The 17,332-nt window shown below is 43.8% G+C and overlaps 1 protein-coding gene and 1 long non-coding RNA gene across 2 annotated transcripts in view; both read right to left on the bottom strand.

Moving 5' to 3' along the window:
- The window catches only part of PARD3B (par-3 family cell polarity regulator beta), a 980,330-nt gene extending 979,123 nt beyond the window's left edge, over positions 1-1,207 (bottom strand). Inside the window, exon 1 of the mRNA XM_045806556.2 lies at positions 1,076-1,207. Coding sequence (XP_045662512.2) covers positions 1,076-1,195 — 120 coding nt within the window. The 5' untranslated portion in view covers positions 1,196-1,207. The remainder of the gene's footprint in view (positions 1-1,075) is intronic.
- A 6,180-nt stretch (positions 1,208-7,387) lies between these two features.
- LOC148110800 (uncharacterized) overlaps positions 7,388-17,332 on the bottom strand; it is a 183,632-nt gene continuing 173,687 nt past the window's right edge. Inside the window, exons 6-7 of the long non-coding RNA XR_015724778.1 lie at positions 12,656-12,929; positions 7,388-9,905 (exon numbers count right to left, since the gene is read on the bottom strand). This is a non-coding gene — a long non-coding RNA (uncharacterized LOC148110800). The remainder of the gene's footprint in view (positions 9,906-12,655; positions 12,930-17,332) is intronic.

Below are 17,332 nucleotides of genomic sequence, written 5' to 3'. Positions count from 1 at the left end.
GGGGGGAAATGGGGTAGAAACTCACATAGTTTTACAGGCCATTTCTACAGTTCTCACAGCATGAGAACAAACATTAAGAGAGCCACTGACCTCTAACTCAAGAGTTTATGACTTGTCATTTTGAGGAAGATTTGGGGTATGAAGTTCCATTTGAAGATTCAAAAAAGAAAGAGGCGCTCTTCAATGCCTTCATTTAAAGTTTCCATAGAAGACACAGACTCCCAGTATGTTACCCAAACACCTATTATGAATTCAAGTGTCTTGCTAGGCCTTCTGAAGATGCACTGCACACTTAAAAACAACAGTCACTTAACTTTTCCTTGTTTCTGATTTCAGGGACAGGGCTGGGAACAATCTACCCAACAGTCACGTGGGGCCTGACACGCGCGCGCACACACTAGTAAATACTCACAGGATATGCGGCCTGAAACTAAAGACACTCAGAATGTAGGCTGCTTAGTGTAAGCAAACAGCATCCTTCCACCTAAGTTCCTGCTCCAGTCACTGATGGAGAGCAGCTCACAAGACTTCAGTCCCAAGGGCCCCGTCAGTTATAACTTCCGAGTGTCTGTTACCAGCACCAACCAACTTCTAACTCAGAAGTCAGGCGGGCTTTAGCCCTGGTCAAAACTCACACCTGAAGTAAGCAGCACCTTCAAATACTCCCTTGAGAAGCGTTCTCTCAAACACCTTCTAAAGCAGTGCTTCTCAAACTTCAATGGTCATTCCAACCACCTGGAAACTTCTTTAAAACCAGGTTCAGAGGCCGGGGGCTTGGATGAGGGCACCAGATTGTGCATTTGTAGCGAGACCCCAGCTGCCTCCCAGGCAGCGTTTCCTCCTATCACCCTCTGAGAAGCAAGGCCCACGAACGCCCAAAGACATCCAGGTCACTTATATTGGCAAACAAACAAAAGTTGAGGGCACAGGTAGCGCCGAATTAAGTCTCCTGGGCAGACTGCGTCCCTTGGGCGTCGCCACCCAGTCCTGGGGCCTCTGGCAGGTGCCTCAGCCTCGGTGCGCTCGCGGGGAGCCTGCCCCGCAGCCGCACCCCCCTCCCCGCCCCAGCGCTCACCTTCTCCCGGGTCTTCAGGTACCGCTGCAGCGCCTGCTGCGTGAGCTCCCCGACGCGCAGCTGGCCCTCCTTGCAGGGCACCACGATGCCTGTCCTGCCGAAGCACACGGTCACTTTCATCCTGGCCTCTGGTGCCCACGCCGTGCCCCGCCGAACAGGTGTCCGGCCTCACCCGCACAGCCCCTAATGTCGGCGTACGCCCGGCGCGGCCGGGTCCGGAGCCCCCGGAGCGCCTCTACCCGGCGACCCCTCAGGGGCCGGGGTTCTAAGCGGCGACCCTCCGCCCAGCGTAGGCGGCCCCGCGGCTGGCGGCAATCGGGGGAGGGCGCGGCAACGGGAAGGGCTACCTCCCAGGTAGCTGGTGGCCGGGGACGCGGCGGCACCGCGGCCGGGCCCCTCCTACTCCCCCGGCTCCGGCTCCGGCTCCTGCTCGGGCCCGGACAAGGCGGCTGCTCCGAGCCCGCCAAAGCGAAACTGCCGGCCCGGCTCTGGCCCTGGCCCTGCCCCCTGGCCCTGGCTCTGGCCCTGGCCCTGCCCTGGCGGCTGCGGCGGCGGCGGCGGCCGGGCCGGCCCCAGGCCCCGGGCTGGAGTGGGCGGTGGCGGCGGCGGCAGCGCGCGGGGCTGGAGTTGGGAGGAAAGTTTTGCGCCGGATCCCAACTCCTCGGCGACGCGCAGCGCTCTGGGCTCCCGCGGCCCCCGGGCCGGTCTGGGCCCGGCTCTTAAAGGGGCCGCGACGCTCCCCGGCCCCGCCGCTCACTCGGGGGCACGGGGCGGGGGCCGTGCAGCGGGTAACTGGAGCCCGGGAGCGTTGTCCCCTCACTGCACCTCTCCCTGGCTCTGTCCCTCCCGCACACACGTTGAGCTCTAGGGAACTGTAACGGGACCTGAGAGCTACCCACCAGGGAACTGAAACCGGATCTCATAAAGCACCCTTGGGGAAATAGCTGGGAGACTGCTGAGCTACACCGTTAAAATGTGGGGACTGGAGCAAGATTCAAGGAAAGCCTGGGAGCAGGTGCTTGTCGCCACGCCCACCAAAAACACCCCAGGGAGTGGCGGCTTACAAGTACTGAGCTGCAGGGATGGCCCAAGGACCTGCCAGGACCCTTGTCTTAAGCAGATTCTGTCCTCTGGAGTCCTGAGATGGCAAAACTAAGGGGTTCTTGGGGATAACGTGACGGTGGGATCCTTCCTTTTACAGAAGAGGAAACTGAGTATTTCTCCAAAGGTCACATCCCAGACCCAGAAATGATAGCATATGTTTACATATATCCTTCTGAAAATGTGCCTTCTGTTGTGCATTTGACTAGAAAAACCATTTAAACACGTTTAGGCTCATGATATGTCAGGTGAGTGTTCACCACCAATTGAAATAGGTGTATCTGAGAAAAAAAATTAACAAAAAATATTTATGTCATTCTTAGCTCCCTATCAATGAGCTCCTTTGAGCCTAACAACAACCCTGTAAGGTAAATAACTATTTTTCCCATTTTGTGCTTAAAGAATGGTGCCAAAGGAGGTTAAGGAACTGAGCAGATCATGAGGTTAGTTATGCTAACAGAAACTCAGTTCTTCCCATGTTAAATCTCTGGTCTCCCCAAGCCGTTTTCCTAGCAATCTAGTTCATCCAACAAGATCCTCAAGGCTACGTGATATGTTTCTCAACAGAAGAATTTGTTCCTGGGGCGCCTGGGTGGTGCAATCCGTTAAGGATCTGACTCTTGGTTTCTGCTCAGGTCATGATCTCAGGGTCCTGGGATCCAGCCCCTGTAAGGCTCCCGGCTCTGCTTAAGATTCTCTCTCCCTCTTCCTCTTCCCCCTCCTCTCTCTCTCTAAAAGAAATAAATACATCTTAAAAAAAAAAAATTTTGTTCCTTTATCAAGACATTTTCAAATTGAACTTGAATTGCCTAGGATGATATGATAATGTGCAGGACATTACATTAATGGGCTCATGAATTTTGAGAGTTTTAAAATGTTTTTACTCATTCACACATGCAATAAATATATATTGTTGTCTTCTATGTACAGGGCCTTATATAAGGTCAGTGACATCAAAGAGGATCACGTAAACCAAGTTGATTTGAAAAATATATGTTAGACAGTATAATTTGGGAGCAAATGCAATACAAACCAATTTAAATAAACTAAAGACAAAATCTATTTCCTCAATCTTTTCCTCATAAAATCAGAAGATCCAAAGAGTACTCCTCTGAGGCAAGATTGAATCTAGAAACTCAAACAATGTCCTCAGGGGCCATCTTTCTATATCTATTGGCCCTGTGCTCCTCAATGTTATTCTAATGCTCAGTCAGAATCTCCCCGGAGGAGGCAAAGATGGCCACTCCCAGTGTTCCAGGTTTACACAGCCTTAAAGACAGTCATCTCAGACATCAGTAAGCCTTTTTTGGTGAGGACTTGCATATCCAAGCTTGAGTCACATACCTTCCCTCTGGCGAGATGATTGGCCAGACCAGGTTCACCTGCCGCTAAACCAGGACTGAAAACAGGAGGGGTGAACACCCAAAAGATGGGACAACAAAGCACATTTCACCACCACAAAATATAAGACTGCTTCCCAACCCTTGGGGGCCTTATAGGTAGACAGCAGGGAAGACAAGGCCTTTCCACAGATGTGAAAAGTTAAATAGAAACTACAAAACAACAGTAAATTTGATCATTCTACTAACATTATTGATTTAGATGTATGCCAGGCACTGTTTAAAGTGAATATAAAGTATAAATAAAAATGGATATATGTTACATATGAACATATATATGAATATATACATATGCATCATATATTATGTATCTGTATCTTATTTTCCTTTGCAATAATCTTATAGGAGAGGTTCTTTTGTTACTCTCCTTTTAAAGATGAAACTGAAGGTAAGGGAGGTAAGATCACATCCTTAGCAAGTAGCAGAGGCTGGATTAGAACCCAGGCAGTATGACTCCAGTCAGACTTGCTAGTAGCTGCTATGCTGACCTGACTTGCTGAGTACCGAATGAGTAGAGCAAAGAAACAGATAGATACTAATGCTGTGCGTTAGTATGTGACCCCCTACTCTTAATGTTGTGTATTGTATAGACATGGAGAATGGTACAGAGCAAAGATTTTGAGCAGAAGAAAAGACTGCATTCTTTATCTTTGTGGTTTGTTTCTTTTCTTCTTTGCACTTGCTCCAGACTTTTACTCTTCAGCTCAGATAATGAGGAACTCCCGCTCCTCTTCACACCCCAAACTTCCTCTGGGCCCAGCCTCAGCCCCTCCCCAATACCTAGAGTCCCCAGTGTCCTGGCTTTGAAAAGCCCAGGTTTAAGCAGGAAGAACACCCAGGCTCTCTACATCCCACTTCCAGAAAGACTGGAATCAGCTCGTGGGGCGGGCTGGGTTGTCCAAAGATAAAGGAAGGGACAGAGCTAGGCACACATCTGAACGATGCATTGTGCAAGCCTTCGCATCATGGGGTGAACTTTGATGACCCCAAGCTAGTAATTATAAAAAGAGTTTAGCGTTCATTAATTCATGTTTATTAAATAGCCAGATTTAATTTGTTCTTCGGTCTTATCACAGCATACATAGAAACAATTTATCATATATTAAGTGCTATAAAAGAACATAGTTACAACACACAGACATTCATGCCCAGCGAATTCCTAAATCAACATTTCATGCCCCATGGGACTCCTGGACAGAAGACAATAAATAATTTGCCTTGATTGAGTAACACTGGAGGATTCTAGGCCTGGGTTCCATTTTCTTGTTTTGCCTGTTGGATGGATAAATATTGCCTGTGGTGTGATATTTTCCCATTTGTTATCCAACAGCTTAGCAAGCTTTGGAGGAGCCAGTGAAAATCTTATGCCGAGAACGATAATACTGACCAATATTATTAAACTGCTCTGCCTTATGAAAAGTATAACTAAAATGTCAGGTACCATCAGGCATATACTGAACAAAAAAATTATAATTTTTATATATAGTTGACCAGGCATCCATTCTAATGTTTAGCACCATTAAAACAGAAAACATTTTCACCTTTCAAGGAATTTTTTGTAACAAGCAGTATTTATGTCGAATTCAATATTTTTTCATGATAATCTTCTAAGACCTTTGGAACAATTAGTAAAATACATTATGTTCTTGGGGAGTTTGGGTGGCTCAGTAGGTTAAGCATCTGCCTTCCCCTCAGGTAATGATCTCAGGGATGGAGCCCCACGTTGGCCTCAGACTCCGGCGCCCTGCTTAGCGGGGAGTCTGTTTCTCCCTCTCCATTTGCCCCTCCTTCCCCTGCTCATGCTCTCTCTCTCCCTCTCTCTCTCTTTCAAATGAATAAATAAAACCTTAAAAGGAAAATAAAAATCAATACATTGTGTTCCTAGCTTCCTTACGAAAGCAGGTGCCAGAGTGATGTCACAAAAGAAAGAAAAATGAGTATGAGTCTTCATTCTTTTCTTCCAGGTTTAAAAGCAAAGGACTTGGGTTATTGTTTAACTTGGCAAGAATGGGTTTTTCTTAAGACATATTTGTCTCTAAGTGCCTGATGGCATTCATTTGTTGACTGTTTCTTTGTTGACTCTACCTGTCGGTGTTCTTAAAGCACAAATAACAATGTTTTACACCCTGAAGGCAGTATTGTGGTCTACCAGCTTTTTGAAAGATCCTTATTTATGCCTATTCGGTAAGTTAATACTCATAAGTCTCCACGGTGATACAGCTAGACCGCCCCTCTTATACTGAATTATACTCGGTAGATATTAACATCCTGCCTTGATTTATGTTTTCCTGGGGGGGAGGGGGGAAACCTGGATCATGAAGTGAGTATATCTTTAAGAAAAAATCAAACAACCGAAAGCAAGGAAACTCTTCAACTGATGTTGTATTCAGAGATGAGCATTAGTTCTAGGTTTGTCTTCAGTGTGTGATCTCCCTCTGAGCACGTCATGAATGCTGGCCACTAGGAAGAGGTCCTACCCAGAGTAGCAAGCACCAGGTGAGCCACAACGCTTTAGTGACAGACTTAAAAAAGAGGCCAACGGTGATGATCAGAGATGCTCTCCAAGTTCAGTTATGCACGGATAGCTCTTGGCATGAGCTTCCAATCAAGCGTTCTCTTCTCATTTCCCTCACTTTTCCTAAGGCCTCCTTCTGCACTCATTCTTACCTGTTAGTTGGAGAAGTGAGTTGGTGTTCGCATAATTGACAGGAGGTGGAGAAAGAACTGAGAGTTGACACCAGATGCTTCAATGTATCAGAGGATTAGAGGCAGAACAAGTAGACTGGAGCTAGATGGACTGAGGTTCCAAAGCACTCACCACTACGGCGCACGCGTGGTGAGGCATGCTTCACGGGGTCTCCTGACCGAATGGGTTGATCGCATACAGAAAGCACCCAGCATGTAGTAGGCAAAATGTATTGTCATCTGCCACCTTTTACTCTATTTACTAGCATTTCTTAATGCCACTTATTTTCCTGTGCCTGAAACTGCTTCTGGAAAGAAACATATCAAATGACACTCAGAAGCTACATCATCGTTCTCATCAAAGTGTTTGAAGCCCAAGTGTAACTTGCTCTGTAATCTAGATGCCACCCTCAGCAAAATAATAAGATTTGTCATTAGCCATCAGGGAAATTCAAATCAAAACCACACTGAGATACCACCTTACTGCCAGTTAGAATGGCAAAAATAGACAAGGCAAGAAACAACAATTGTTGCAGAGGATGTGACATTGTTGGTGGGAATGCAAGTTGGTACAGCCACTTTGGAAAACAGTGTGGAGGTCCCTTAAAAAGTTAAAAATTGAGCTACCCTATGATCCAGCCATTGCACTACTGGGTGTTTACCCCAAAGATACAGATGTAGTGAGGAGAAGGGCCATATGCAACCCAATGTTCATAGCAGCAATGTCCACAATAGCTAAATCGTGGAAGGAGCCGAGATGCCCTTCAACAGATGACTGGATTAAGAAGTTGTGGTCCATATATACAATGGAATATTACTCAGCTATCAAAAAGAACGAATTCTCAACATTTGCTGCAACATGGACGGCACTGGAGGAGATAATGCTAAGTGAAATAAGTCAAGCAGAGAAAGACAAATATCATATGATTTCTCTCATCTATGGAACATAAGAACTAGGATGATCGGTAGGGGAAGAAAGGGATAAAGAAAGGGGGGTAATCAGAAGGGGGAATGAAACACGAGAGACTATGGACTATGAGAAAAAAACTGAGGGCCTCAGAGGGGAGGGGGGTGGGGGAATGGGATAGACCGGTGATGGGTAGTAAGGAGGGCACGTATTGCATGGTGCACTGGGTGTTATACGCAACTAATGAATCATCGAACTTTACATCGGAAACCAGGGATGTACTGTATGGTGACTAACATAATAAAAAATCATTAAAAAAACATAATAAGATTTGTGCCATGTTTCATAATCTACGTATTAGGAAATGTGTTGCTCAAAAAATAATCCTGGTCATAATAGCCTAGTAGATGAGAATCATAGAATTCTAGAACGGAAAGTGGCCTTAGAGACTATTGTATAACCTCTTCATTTCATAAATGAGGACACTAAGGACTGGAAAGATCAGGTGACCAGCCAAAATCAGTACCCAGATCCTTCAGGGTGTACTCCGGTGCTTTCTTCACTTTCCTGTCTGCCTCATAATAGATTGATTGATTGATCGATTGATCAATCTATCTTTTAGAGAGAGAGAGCCAAACAGCGGGGTCGGGGGGGGGGAGTAGATAGGGTGAACAGAGAGAGAGGGAGAGAGAATCTCAAGCAGGCTCCATGCTCATCACAGAGCCCCACACAAGGGCTCAATCCCATGACTCTGAGATCACAGCCTGAGCCAAAACCAAGAGTTGGATGACCAACTGCTGAGCCACCCAGACACCCCGGCCTGGTAATAGCATTTAAAAACAACAGATATTTGACCAACATTGGCTCAAGGCTTTGAACTTTCACTCGGTTGGGAGGTAATGGTAAAGAGCTCATTCTTCTATCTATTCCTACTGTTGTGATTTAAACTTCAGATTCTGAACCCTTGTTTTTGTTATGATTGTAAGTGGCAAAAAGATTTGCTGAGTGTTGGGGCACCTGGGTGGCTCAGTTGGTTAAATGTCAGACTCTTGGTTTCAGCTCAGGTCATGGTCTCAGGGTCCTAGGATGGAGCTGTGGCCTCTGCCTTGAGCTCCCCACTCAGCAGGGAGTCTGCTGCCCCTGCTCCTTCCCCCTCTCTCTGCCTCCCCCACTTGTGCACTCTCTCTCTCTCTCTGAAATAAAAAAATCTTTTTTAAAAAAGATTTGCTGAGTGTTAAAATGACTATTTCAGAAAATAGAAAACCCTCAAAAGATTTTTAAGCAGAGGAGTGACATAATCAGGTTTCTGCTTGGCAGAATACAGAGGACCTGCAAGACAGACAAAAGCCTTGCTCAGTTCACTCATTCCATCATTCATTTCTTTATGCATCAGTATTTACTCAGCACCTATAATCTGCTGAGCACAAAGTGATCACAAAGTTTCCTCTGGCGAGGAAGACAGATGACAAATGCCTGACCAAATAAACAAAATATTTACAGATTGTGAAAAGGTGCGATGAAGGGTATAAACAGCAGGCTGTGTGACAGAGAACACATGGATAAGAGACAACCTGTTTAGATTGGATGGACAAGAGAAAAAAGTAACTTTGTAAGGAACCCAGAGAAGAAGGAGCAGGGGATGAGGTTGAAGAGATTGTCTACAACAATGGCCTTCAAAAAGACTAAGGCAATTTAGATGATGAGGAGGAAAGATCTTTCAGGATCTGTCCCAGATTAAAGGGAGCAAAATTTTAGGAGGAATCAGGAAAGACTGGTTTCTAGTTAGGAGGTGGATTTATTAATTAAAGAGAGAAAATCTTGGAAAGGTGGGGGCATGCAGAGGATGGTAAGGAAAGAGAAGTAAGTTCAGTTTAGGACAGTTTGAATTTTAATGTGCCTAGAAGGGACCCAGGTAGAAGTGCTTAGTTAGCCAGAAATACAGGCTTGAAGCTCAGGAGACTGAAGACTAGGTATGTAGATTTGGGGGGACACAGATTTGAAGTTCAGCTCATCAGAATGGAGGAGATCCATCGGAGAAGGAATTTGGAATGAAAAGGCAACAGGGCAACTAGAATCCTGGAGAATGTCAGTATTTAAGAAGAGAGAGATCCAGCAGTTACACATGTGTATGGGGATGCATTATTAATTACAAGTTATTGTGTTTATTCCATATAAGGTATTATCAGTTTCAAAGGTGTGATAAGAAAGGGTGCCCTAGTGAAGTCATAATGGTAGAGAACAGGAAATTTAATGTTAAGAATGGGAAGCAAGGTAGTTTGACTGGAACAGATAGGCTTCATTGGAGCATAACATGAGATATAAGGTTATAAAGATATGGGAAGAAGGAAATGAGGGATATGATTGAGGGAGAGCTGTGAGAACTTGACAGAGAAGTTTGGATCTGTTTCACCAAAGAAATATCCCGTAGGTACTTGAGCAAAAGAGTAATATGCATAAAAGAGCATTCTATAGCCCTTATTCTGACGTCTTCACGCACAAGAATTAGAGTAGAAAATGACTGAAGAGGAACCTGGGTAGCTCAGTTGGTTGGGTGCCCCACTCTTGATTTCAGCTCCACTCATGGCCATGCTCTCAGGTCAAGGAATCAAGCCTGGCTACAAGCCCTGGGTTGGGCTCCATGTTCAATGGGGAGTCTGCTTCTCTCCTTCTTCCTTTGTCCTTTCCCCTACCCATGGATGTGAGTCAAGCTCTTTCTCTCTGAAGTGAATAAATAAATCTTAAAAAAAAGAAAAAAGAAAAAGAAAGAAAGAAAGTGACTGAAGGTGGCAGAGGATCCAACAGAAATTTGCTGGCCTAAATCATACAAAAATTTAAATATGTTAAATGTAAATTTATCCAATATATATATAGTTGCAGGATATCCCCACCTGTACATGTATTATCCAAAGTCATAGACTATGGGCTGTTCAATGTCCAGTCCTATGACTATACTACTCCATGCATGGGAAGTGAGGGAGTGCCATATGACTCAGGGTCCAGTCAGACAAACTGAAAACACACCTATCTCAAACAAAGGGAATCAAATATAAGAAATTAATTACACTGTCAAGGGAAGAGCTGAAAAGCCGAACAAGTAATAGTAAGGCAGCTCAGAGATTAGCCATAGCATGAAGCTGCTTCTTTCTCTAGCATTAGCTGGATTCTGGGAGGAGGTAATATTAGCAGAATGCAGAAACTGGGCAGCTTGGCAGAAGCTAGAACCGTAGTGGAAATTGACCTGCAGAAACTGGGAGCCCAGAGAGAGGAACTGTCCAGAAGAGACCTGAAACTATAACGAGCTATAATCTTGAAAACACAGACAGAGGAGGAGGAGGAGGAAGGTGGGGCAAAGGGAGGGAGATGGAGGAAAAAGGGAAGAGGGGAGAAGGGTGGGGAGGGAGGAAAGAGAAGGAAGGGAGTCTGAGAATGAGGGATAACCATACCCCTGGACTCTGCTCTCCTGCCCTCCATGCTTCCACCAGGGCCACCATTAGCCAAACTAGCTAGAAGCCAGTGAGCAAGGAGAAGGGCAGGGAGGTGTTTGGGATTAAACATAATGACTGGCTCAGAAGGTCTTTCCTGGTGGGCTTCGATAATAATTTATAAATAGAGATTTTAATTCTCCTAACTTTAGATTTAGGAGACGCACTAATAGTATTTCCAATTCACTTTGGTATATTTGCGAAAATAATTTTTTCTCCCAGCATAGACGAAATTCATGCTTTTCTCAAGAGAAAGTGCTTCTACATTTTAACAGTGAAATAGCAGGTTTTCTCTGATTGCCAAATAACTATTAATTTCCATCATTTAAGAAATAAAAAAATTCCTACCCTTACTCAGTCATCAAACTCAAATTAATAGTTTTGTTTGGCTATGATTACACAGGCCTGTAAGCAGCGAATCCAAAAATCCTATTAATATTGAATGTTGAATATGTCTAGCTACAATGCTATCTGATAATATTTAATTTATTTTATATACCATAATTTTAGACACTAATCCATGGATTCATGACAGAATCTTCAAAGACTATCCAAGTTTAAAGTTGTGATTCCTTTGTAGAAATTATTTGTAAAAGCCATTAATACTTTACCACCTGTGGACATGAGTAGTAAGTGTGATTTTTATTTCAACAGTATCAGGAAAATTTGATTTAATTAGTATTTGTCCTTTAAGAGTGTGTACTCTTGTTAGTACATACTTGTTATAACTCTTTGCAATTATCTTCAAACTCATTTTTATATAACCAGAATTCAAATATAATAAAGAATATAAATAGGTTATATGCGGACTTTAACATATCTCACAAGACCTAAGAGGGGTAACTTCACAGCAAATAAAAAGAGCTATCAATTTGCCAAGTGCAAAGTAAGCTTTTGGTACTTGATACCCCCAAATGGTAGTATAAATGAGGGGTAGCTTATGTTGATCATGACCTCTACCAAACGCAGTGAGGTTTTCCTAGCTGCAAATTCCTTATTGTAGACCCCTATTCAAAACAGCAGCGCCAAGCACTTTGAAGGACTAGAATAGCTGTTGATTACACCAAGAGTGGCCCCTGATGCAATGACAGCCATCCATAGGCCAACTGATGATCCAAGACATAACCTGATGTTAAGAGCTATACTTGACAAAGTAATTGGTGATTAGCTAAGCTGATCAAACTGACTCCTTGTAGTCAGAGGTTTGGCTACTTGTTAATTAGGGAACGGAAAGGCCAATTCAATTCTGGAGATTCCGGTGGTCCAAGAAAATGAGGAGAGCTCTTTTGGAGCTGCCTCAGTTTTCCATGAACCTCCCAGTACCAACCTGCAGGCGTCTTTACCGAATTATGTTTCATTACATCATTTTGAGTGAGGCCAATCTCTAAACCAAAACCAACTATCTCTAGCAAAGAACACGAGTACTAATAAACACAAAAGAAATAAGTCCATGAACAGTAAGTTAATGAACAATAAGTCATGGACCCAAGAGTTTTAAAATATATTATTATCAGTATGAACCCAGGGTCTGGAGCAAGAACTGGATTGTAACTGGAGTAACCCGGCAGTTCATGGATACTTGAATAACATTTCTTGAGGAAAGGAAGTTGAACACTGATTTTTAGGAGTTGCTAAGGATGTCAGGAGTGGGAAGATCCAGCCTGAGAGTCAAGGCATATGAGTTTTCTGCATTCCAGAATAGAAGGATGGATGTTTCCCTCTGAATCCTAAAAAACTGCATTTGAACATTGCACTTTGGCAGATGCATAGAGAAGCAATGCAACTCCATTCTTGAGAAACAACACGTTAGGAGGAACTCCTTGGAAGAGCATTTGCACCCTCCTGTAGCAACAGTGTATGCCGTGATATATCACATAGGTCCCCCTCGAGGACTGAACACTCACTTTCCTCGTGCCAGAATTGTTGGTAGCTGAGGTTCTCAGCTTAAATACCATCCAATCTCCCTCAATGGAATAGATCCCACAGACCCTGCCCCAAATCATACCTTATTCACAGGGCAGCCCCTGTGCGGACATACGTGGAGTGGTCTACTAGAGTGCGGAGTGTAAAGGTCCAGGTCCCTTGCCTTGAGACTGGTCAGCTCTGAGTGGTTATCTCCGTTACAGTAGACCTTTGTTGAAAATGCATCCCCATGTAGCTCCTTTCTCGGTGCAATCCTGCTTCATTTACTTCCACACGAGAGTTATTTTGAGCACACTCCCCACGAAATGTCTACATATGAGTCTCCAACTCAGAGTCTGTTTTCCACATAGTCCGACCTAAGACACAACATAATAAAAAACTCTGTTAAGAATTCACAGGCACGATGCTTTGCACATAAATAAGGGCTTAGGATGACTAATTAACAAACTTAAAAATAAATGGATAAATACATTAAAGAATATGTTGTAAGTGCTTCCAGTTGTTTAAAAAAAAAAAAAGAATGACAGACTAGCAGAGAACACAGTCAAAGATAACTTAGTTTATGATAATTCAATAGTGGCACTCACAACTGGCCCAGATACAATGGCCTAAACTTCCATTATCTGAACGCCTTTGGGCAGGGCTCTTAGAGGCATAGAAGAGTCAGTCTGAACTTCTAGCATCTGGGGAAGGCAGTCATTGCAAGAAAAACACACCTCTGAGGTCTCATATTCTATCTAAAAATATAATTTGAATTTTGCATTAGACCTCATAGTGCATCCATATTGTTTTAATAAAAAATATGTTTTGGATTACTTTCAGGAAAAAAGTTTCTCCCCACCTCTTTGGCTAAAGGATAAGATGCTATTTCAATTAGTCTTTCAACTTCATCCAGGCAATTTCTCTTCTCCGCCTTAGGTTTATAACATTTTGTGAAGTCAATAATCTGAATACGAGTATAAAAACAATAATAGATTCTTTACAACTTTATGAGCTAGACCAGAGTAATCACTGCGGAAACACCCACTCAGTCATTCAGCAAATATTTATCAAGTGACTACCATAGATCAGGTTCTGTTTTCGGATACACAGTGTGCTACAGGCTGAATGTTTGTGTCCCCTCCAAATTCATATATTGAAATCCTAATCCCCAATGTGATAGTATTTGGAAGTGGAGATTTTGGGGGTGATTAGACCATGAGGATGGAGCCTTCATGCATGGAATTAGTGCCCTTAAAAAAGAAACCCTAAAGGGCTCAGTCACTCCTTCCACCAGGAGAAAACACAGAGAAAAGATGGCCATCTATGAACTAAGAGGCATACTCTTACATGGAATCTGCTGGTACCTTGATCTTCCAGTTCAGCCTCTGGAACTGTGAGGAATAAATTTCTGTCGTTTATAAGCCACTCAGTCAATGGTATCCTGTTATAACAGCCCAAATAGATAAAGACACTGTGGTAAACAGGAACTATAATACGTCTGCTCTCCCAGAGGTTACATTTTATTGAGAAGATACCGAGATCAGCAGAATGTGGCCAAGAGGGGAATTAGTGAAAATTTTCATTCTACTTTTTATTTATTTATTTATTTCATACATTTATTTCATTCAATAAAGTCTTTCTCCTCTGAGATTCTGTCACTTCTGACATGTAGTGGCTGATAAGTGATTTTGATCTATTCGTCAGTTTCATATGTGCCTTAGAGAAATACTGAACGATATTTTAAGTGATGAAAGACGACTGATGAGAGAGTTGTTTTATTTTATTTCTCAATCTATAATTTTCATCAAATTTAAGAACTAAGAGTAGTGACCCACAGAATCAACTTTCTTTAGCCAACTCTCAAACTTTGTATTTGCTACAACCATTCTGTCATAGGCAATGAGAGCTTCCAGAGTTTTGCCTTGTAGACACTGATTGTAAGAACCGTCAAAATTTTTTTAAAAATCTGCTCACTAAACCAAATTTTTGAGCTACTCCTTAATTTACAGTTAAGGTGAACAATAAATTCATTCTCATCTTCTAAGATTTTACCCCTAATCCTCTCTCTTTCTCTCATCTCCCTCTTACTCCCTCTTTCTTTCTGAGGTAAATTAAAAATTCAATCTTGAGGAAGTCTCAAGGTACCTTTTCCTACCCAATCAATGTGCATCTGGTTGGTTGGTTAAGTTTTCAAAATTGCTTCTCACTCTATTACAAATGACCTCACCTAAAACCACCGGATTTGGGAATTTTCAGTCAGGGTTCTGGAAAGCCCGCTTAAATTGGGTTAAGTGATGCGACTTTAATAAGGAATCACTTTATGTAAACCAACAGTGGAAAAAGCAATATTTCAGAGTTGGCAAAATGGGACAAATGACCACCCCTCTGCAGTGTTATGGAAAGGGCCATTTGACAATGATGTGAACCTATGCGGCCATGTGGTGGGAAGGGAGCTGGGGGAATGAATACAGCAATGCGGTAACGCACCTCAGAACTCAGAGTTCAACTAAGCAAATCAGCTCAAAAGGGTGAGGCTAGAGTCAGTAAAAACTAAACCAGAACTGTAACCTGTGAAGGGTTGGCTAATGAGTTTCCAGATTAAATTCCAATCAAGAGATTAGAGGAAGGCTGCAAAGTCTGGCAATTAGCGCGTTGAAAACTGTGGCAAAGACAATAACATTAACATATCTAAGAGAAAAATGTGTTACCAGAAAACTCTCTCAAAGGCCCCTGAGGAAAAGAGGAGGGACCCAGAGAACTTGGTCCCTCAGTTCCTAACTCGGAGAAAGAAGCGCCCTCACCAGGAGATTCCAGTCCTCTCTGTGGTTGGTGCTTTCTTTGGTGGGGGAAGAATCTGTTTCAAGCACTCTTAGCTGAAGAACCCTTCATTAGGAAAACCTAATTCCTGTTTGTTTGTACTTAATATTCACCAAGCAATCTCAACCGTAGGTTACATTTCCATCTGTTTGCCTCAGGGAGAAAATGTGAGATCCAAACACCGCTTAACGAATGTCTAGTCTAAGTGGCACCTTGAAGCCTGGTGTGTCAGTTAGGCACACAGGCTACTGAGCCACATGCCTGGGTCTTAAGCTGGGCTCTGCCACTTACCTTCTATGGGATCTTGGGCAAGATACTCAACCTTTCTGTGTCTTAGTTTCTTTGTTGTAAAGGGCATAAATAGTAGAACGTATGTGCCTTAATAGGATTGTTAGGAGAATTGACATGAGGGGCGCCTGTCAGACAGTAAGTGTCCAACTCTTGATCTCAGCTCAGGTCTTGATCTCAGAGTCGTCAGTTTGAGCCCCACGCTGGGCATGGAGCCTACTTAAAAAGAAAAGAGAGAGAGAGAGAGAATTGACATGAGATAAAAGAATTTAGAGCAGTGTTTTGTTTTTTTTTTTTTCAATTTAAACTATAATTTTTGTGAATTCAGTTGGTTTGAGTCAGTTCCCCAATACTTCATTATTTGAGGGCTCTGAAAGGCTCTCTATTAGCTAGGGACACGGACTAAGAAGCAGGCCTGTGACTACCCAATGATAGAATTCCTGGAAAGAACCTCTGGACAAATTACCTTTCTATTGTGTGGTGGGAAAGAATGGGGCAGAGGGAGGTGGGAGTTGCTTACCTAAGTCTGATTCCTACAACTCCATGGCCAAAGAACACACTGGTCCCTAACTTCCAGTCTGGAGGCAATAGGGAATGGAATCTGGCTGTGGGGCAGCCTCCTAGCCTCTTTACCTACCTTTTCCCCCAGTCTTTCATCTTGGTAGGAAAAATCCAGACTCAGAAAAATCCAGACTACCTACTTTCAGGTAGAGCTGAAAGTCCTTGGGAAAAGTACACTGTACGCTTGCAAGATTTTATTGCTCAAATCACTTTGCCCAAGGGCTCAGGCTCCAAGGCTAAAGTCCAGCGTTTGAGGAAGTTCACTTACGGGCATGTCTGTCATCTAGCGGAAGCTGTGAGAGGCTGGAGGAGTCTGTACCCACGGGCTGCCACCGCCGAGATGGGAGCAGGGAAGCCAAACATGACATGACGGCAGAATGTCAAAGTCTGGTTTAGAAAGTAAAAGTGATACTGGCTAAGAACAGGGGTTGGATATCTGATCAATAAGGCAGGAGGCACCCAATTTGGGCAGGAGCAAGGAACAGAGGCTAAGGTTACTTCTAAAGCAGAATCACCTAGCACCAGAGCGATGACAAGATACTCTTTGCGGTGTGGTGCTTTGAGTCCAAACAAATCCATAGAACAACTTTTGAAATAGTACTCATGCTGCATCCGTGAACGCACCTCCCCATGCGTAAGTCCGGTAAATGAACTCCTCTGGACAAGAACTCTCGGCGCACTCTCTTCACATTTCCCGCCAGGAGTCACAAAACTACCAATGAAGTTGGTATTGGGGAAGCTGTAAGCTCAACTGCTTCTGTATGCTCTGTCTACTCCGCCTAACTCTGACTTGAATAACACCATCACTTTTCTGGAAAAAATCTCCAACCAAAGAGCTCTTTACTCAAACTCTGCTCTCATTGGTTTTCCCAGACAATGATCCCGCCGTTCTGTAGCTAGCTCTGCTCTGTGAACACTGGCCACCTGCTTATGCCACCCTCTCTGCGTTCCTGCAGCTCTTGAATCCTCACCTTAAACGCGGGACCAGCCAGGGGCCTGGCAGGAGACACATGGTACACTCCTGGGGCTCACTGGAAAGAGTTTAATGTAGGGTCGCTTGCAGATGTGGGCAGGGTGAAGGGAGCCGACCAGGGACATTGTTGCGAAATTT

Source organism: Ursus americanus, chromosome 1, assembly GCF_024610735.1.
Source record: "Ursus americanus isolate L20-20 chromosome 1, mUrsAme1.1.p, whole genome shotgun sequence".
Classification (NCBI taxonomy): Eukaryota; Metazoa; Chordata; class Mammalia; order Carnivora; family Ursidae; genus Ursus; species Ursus americanus.
This window is presented reverse-complemented; position numbering and strand designations above follow the sequence as displayed.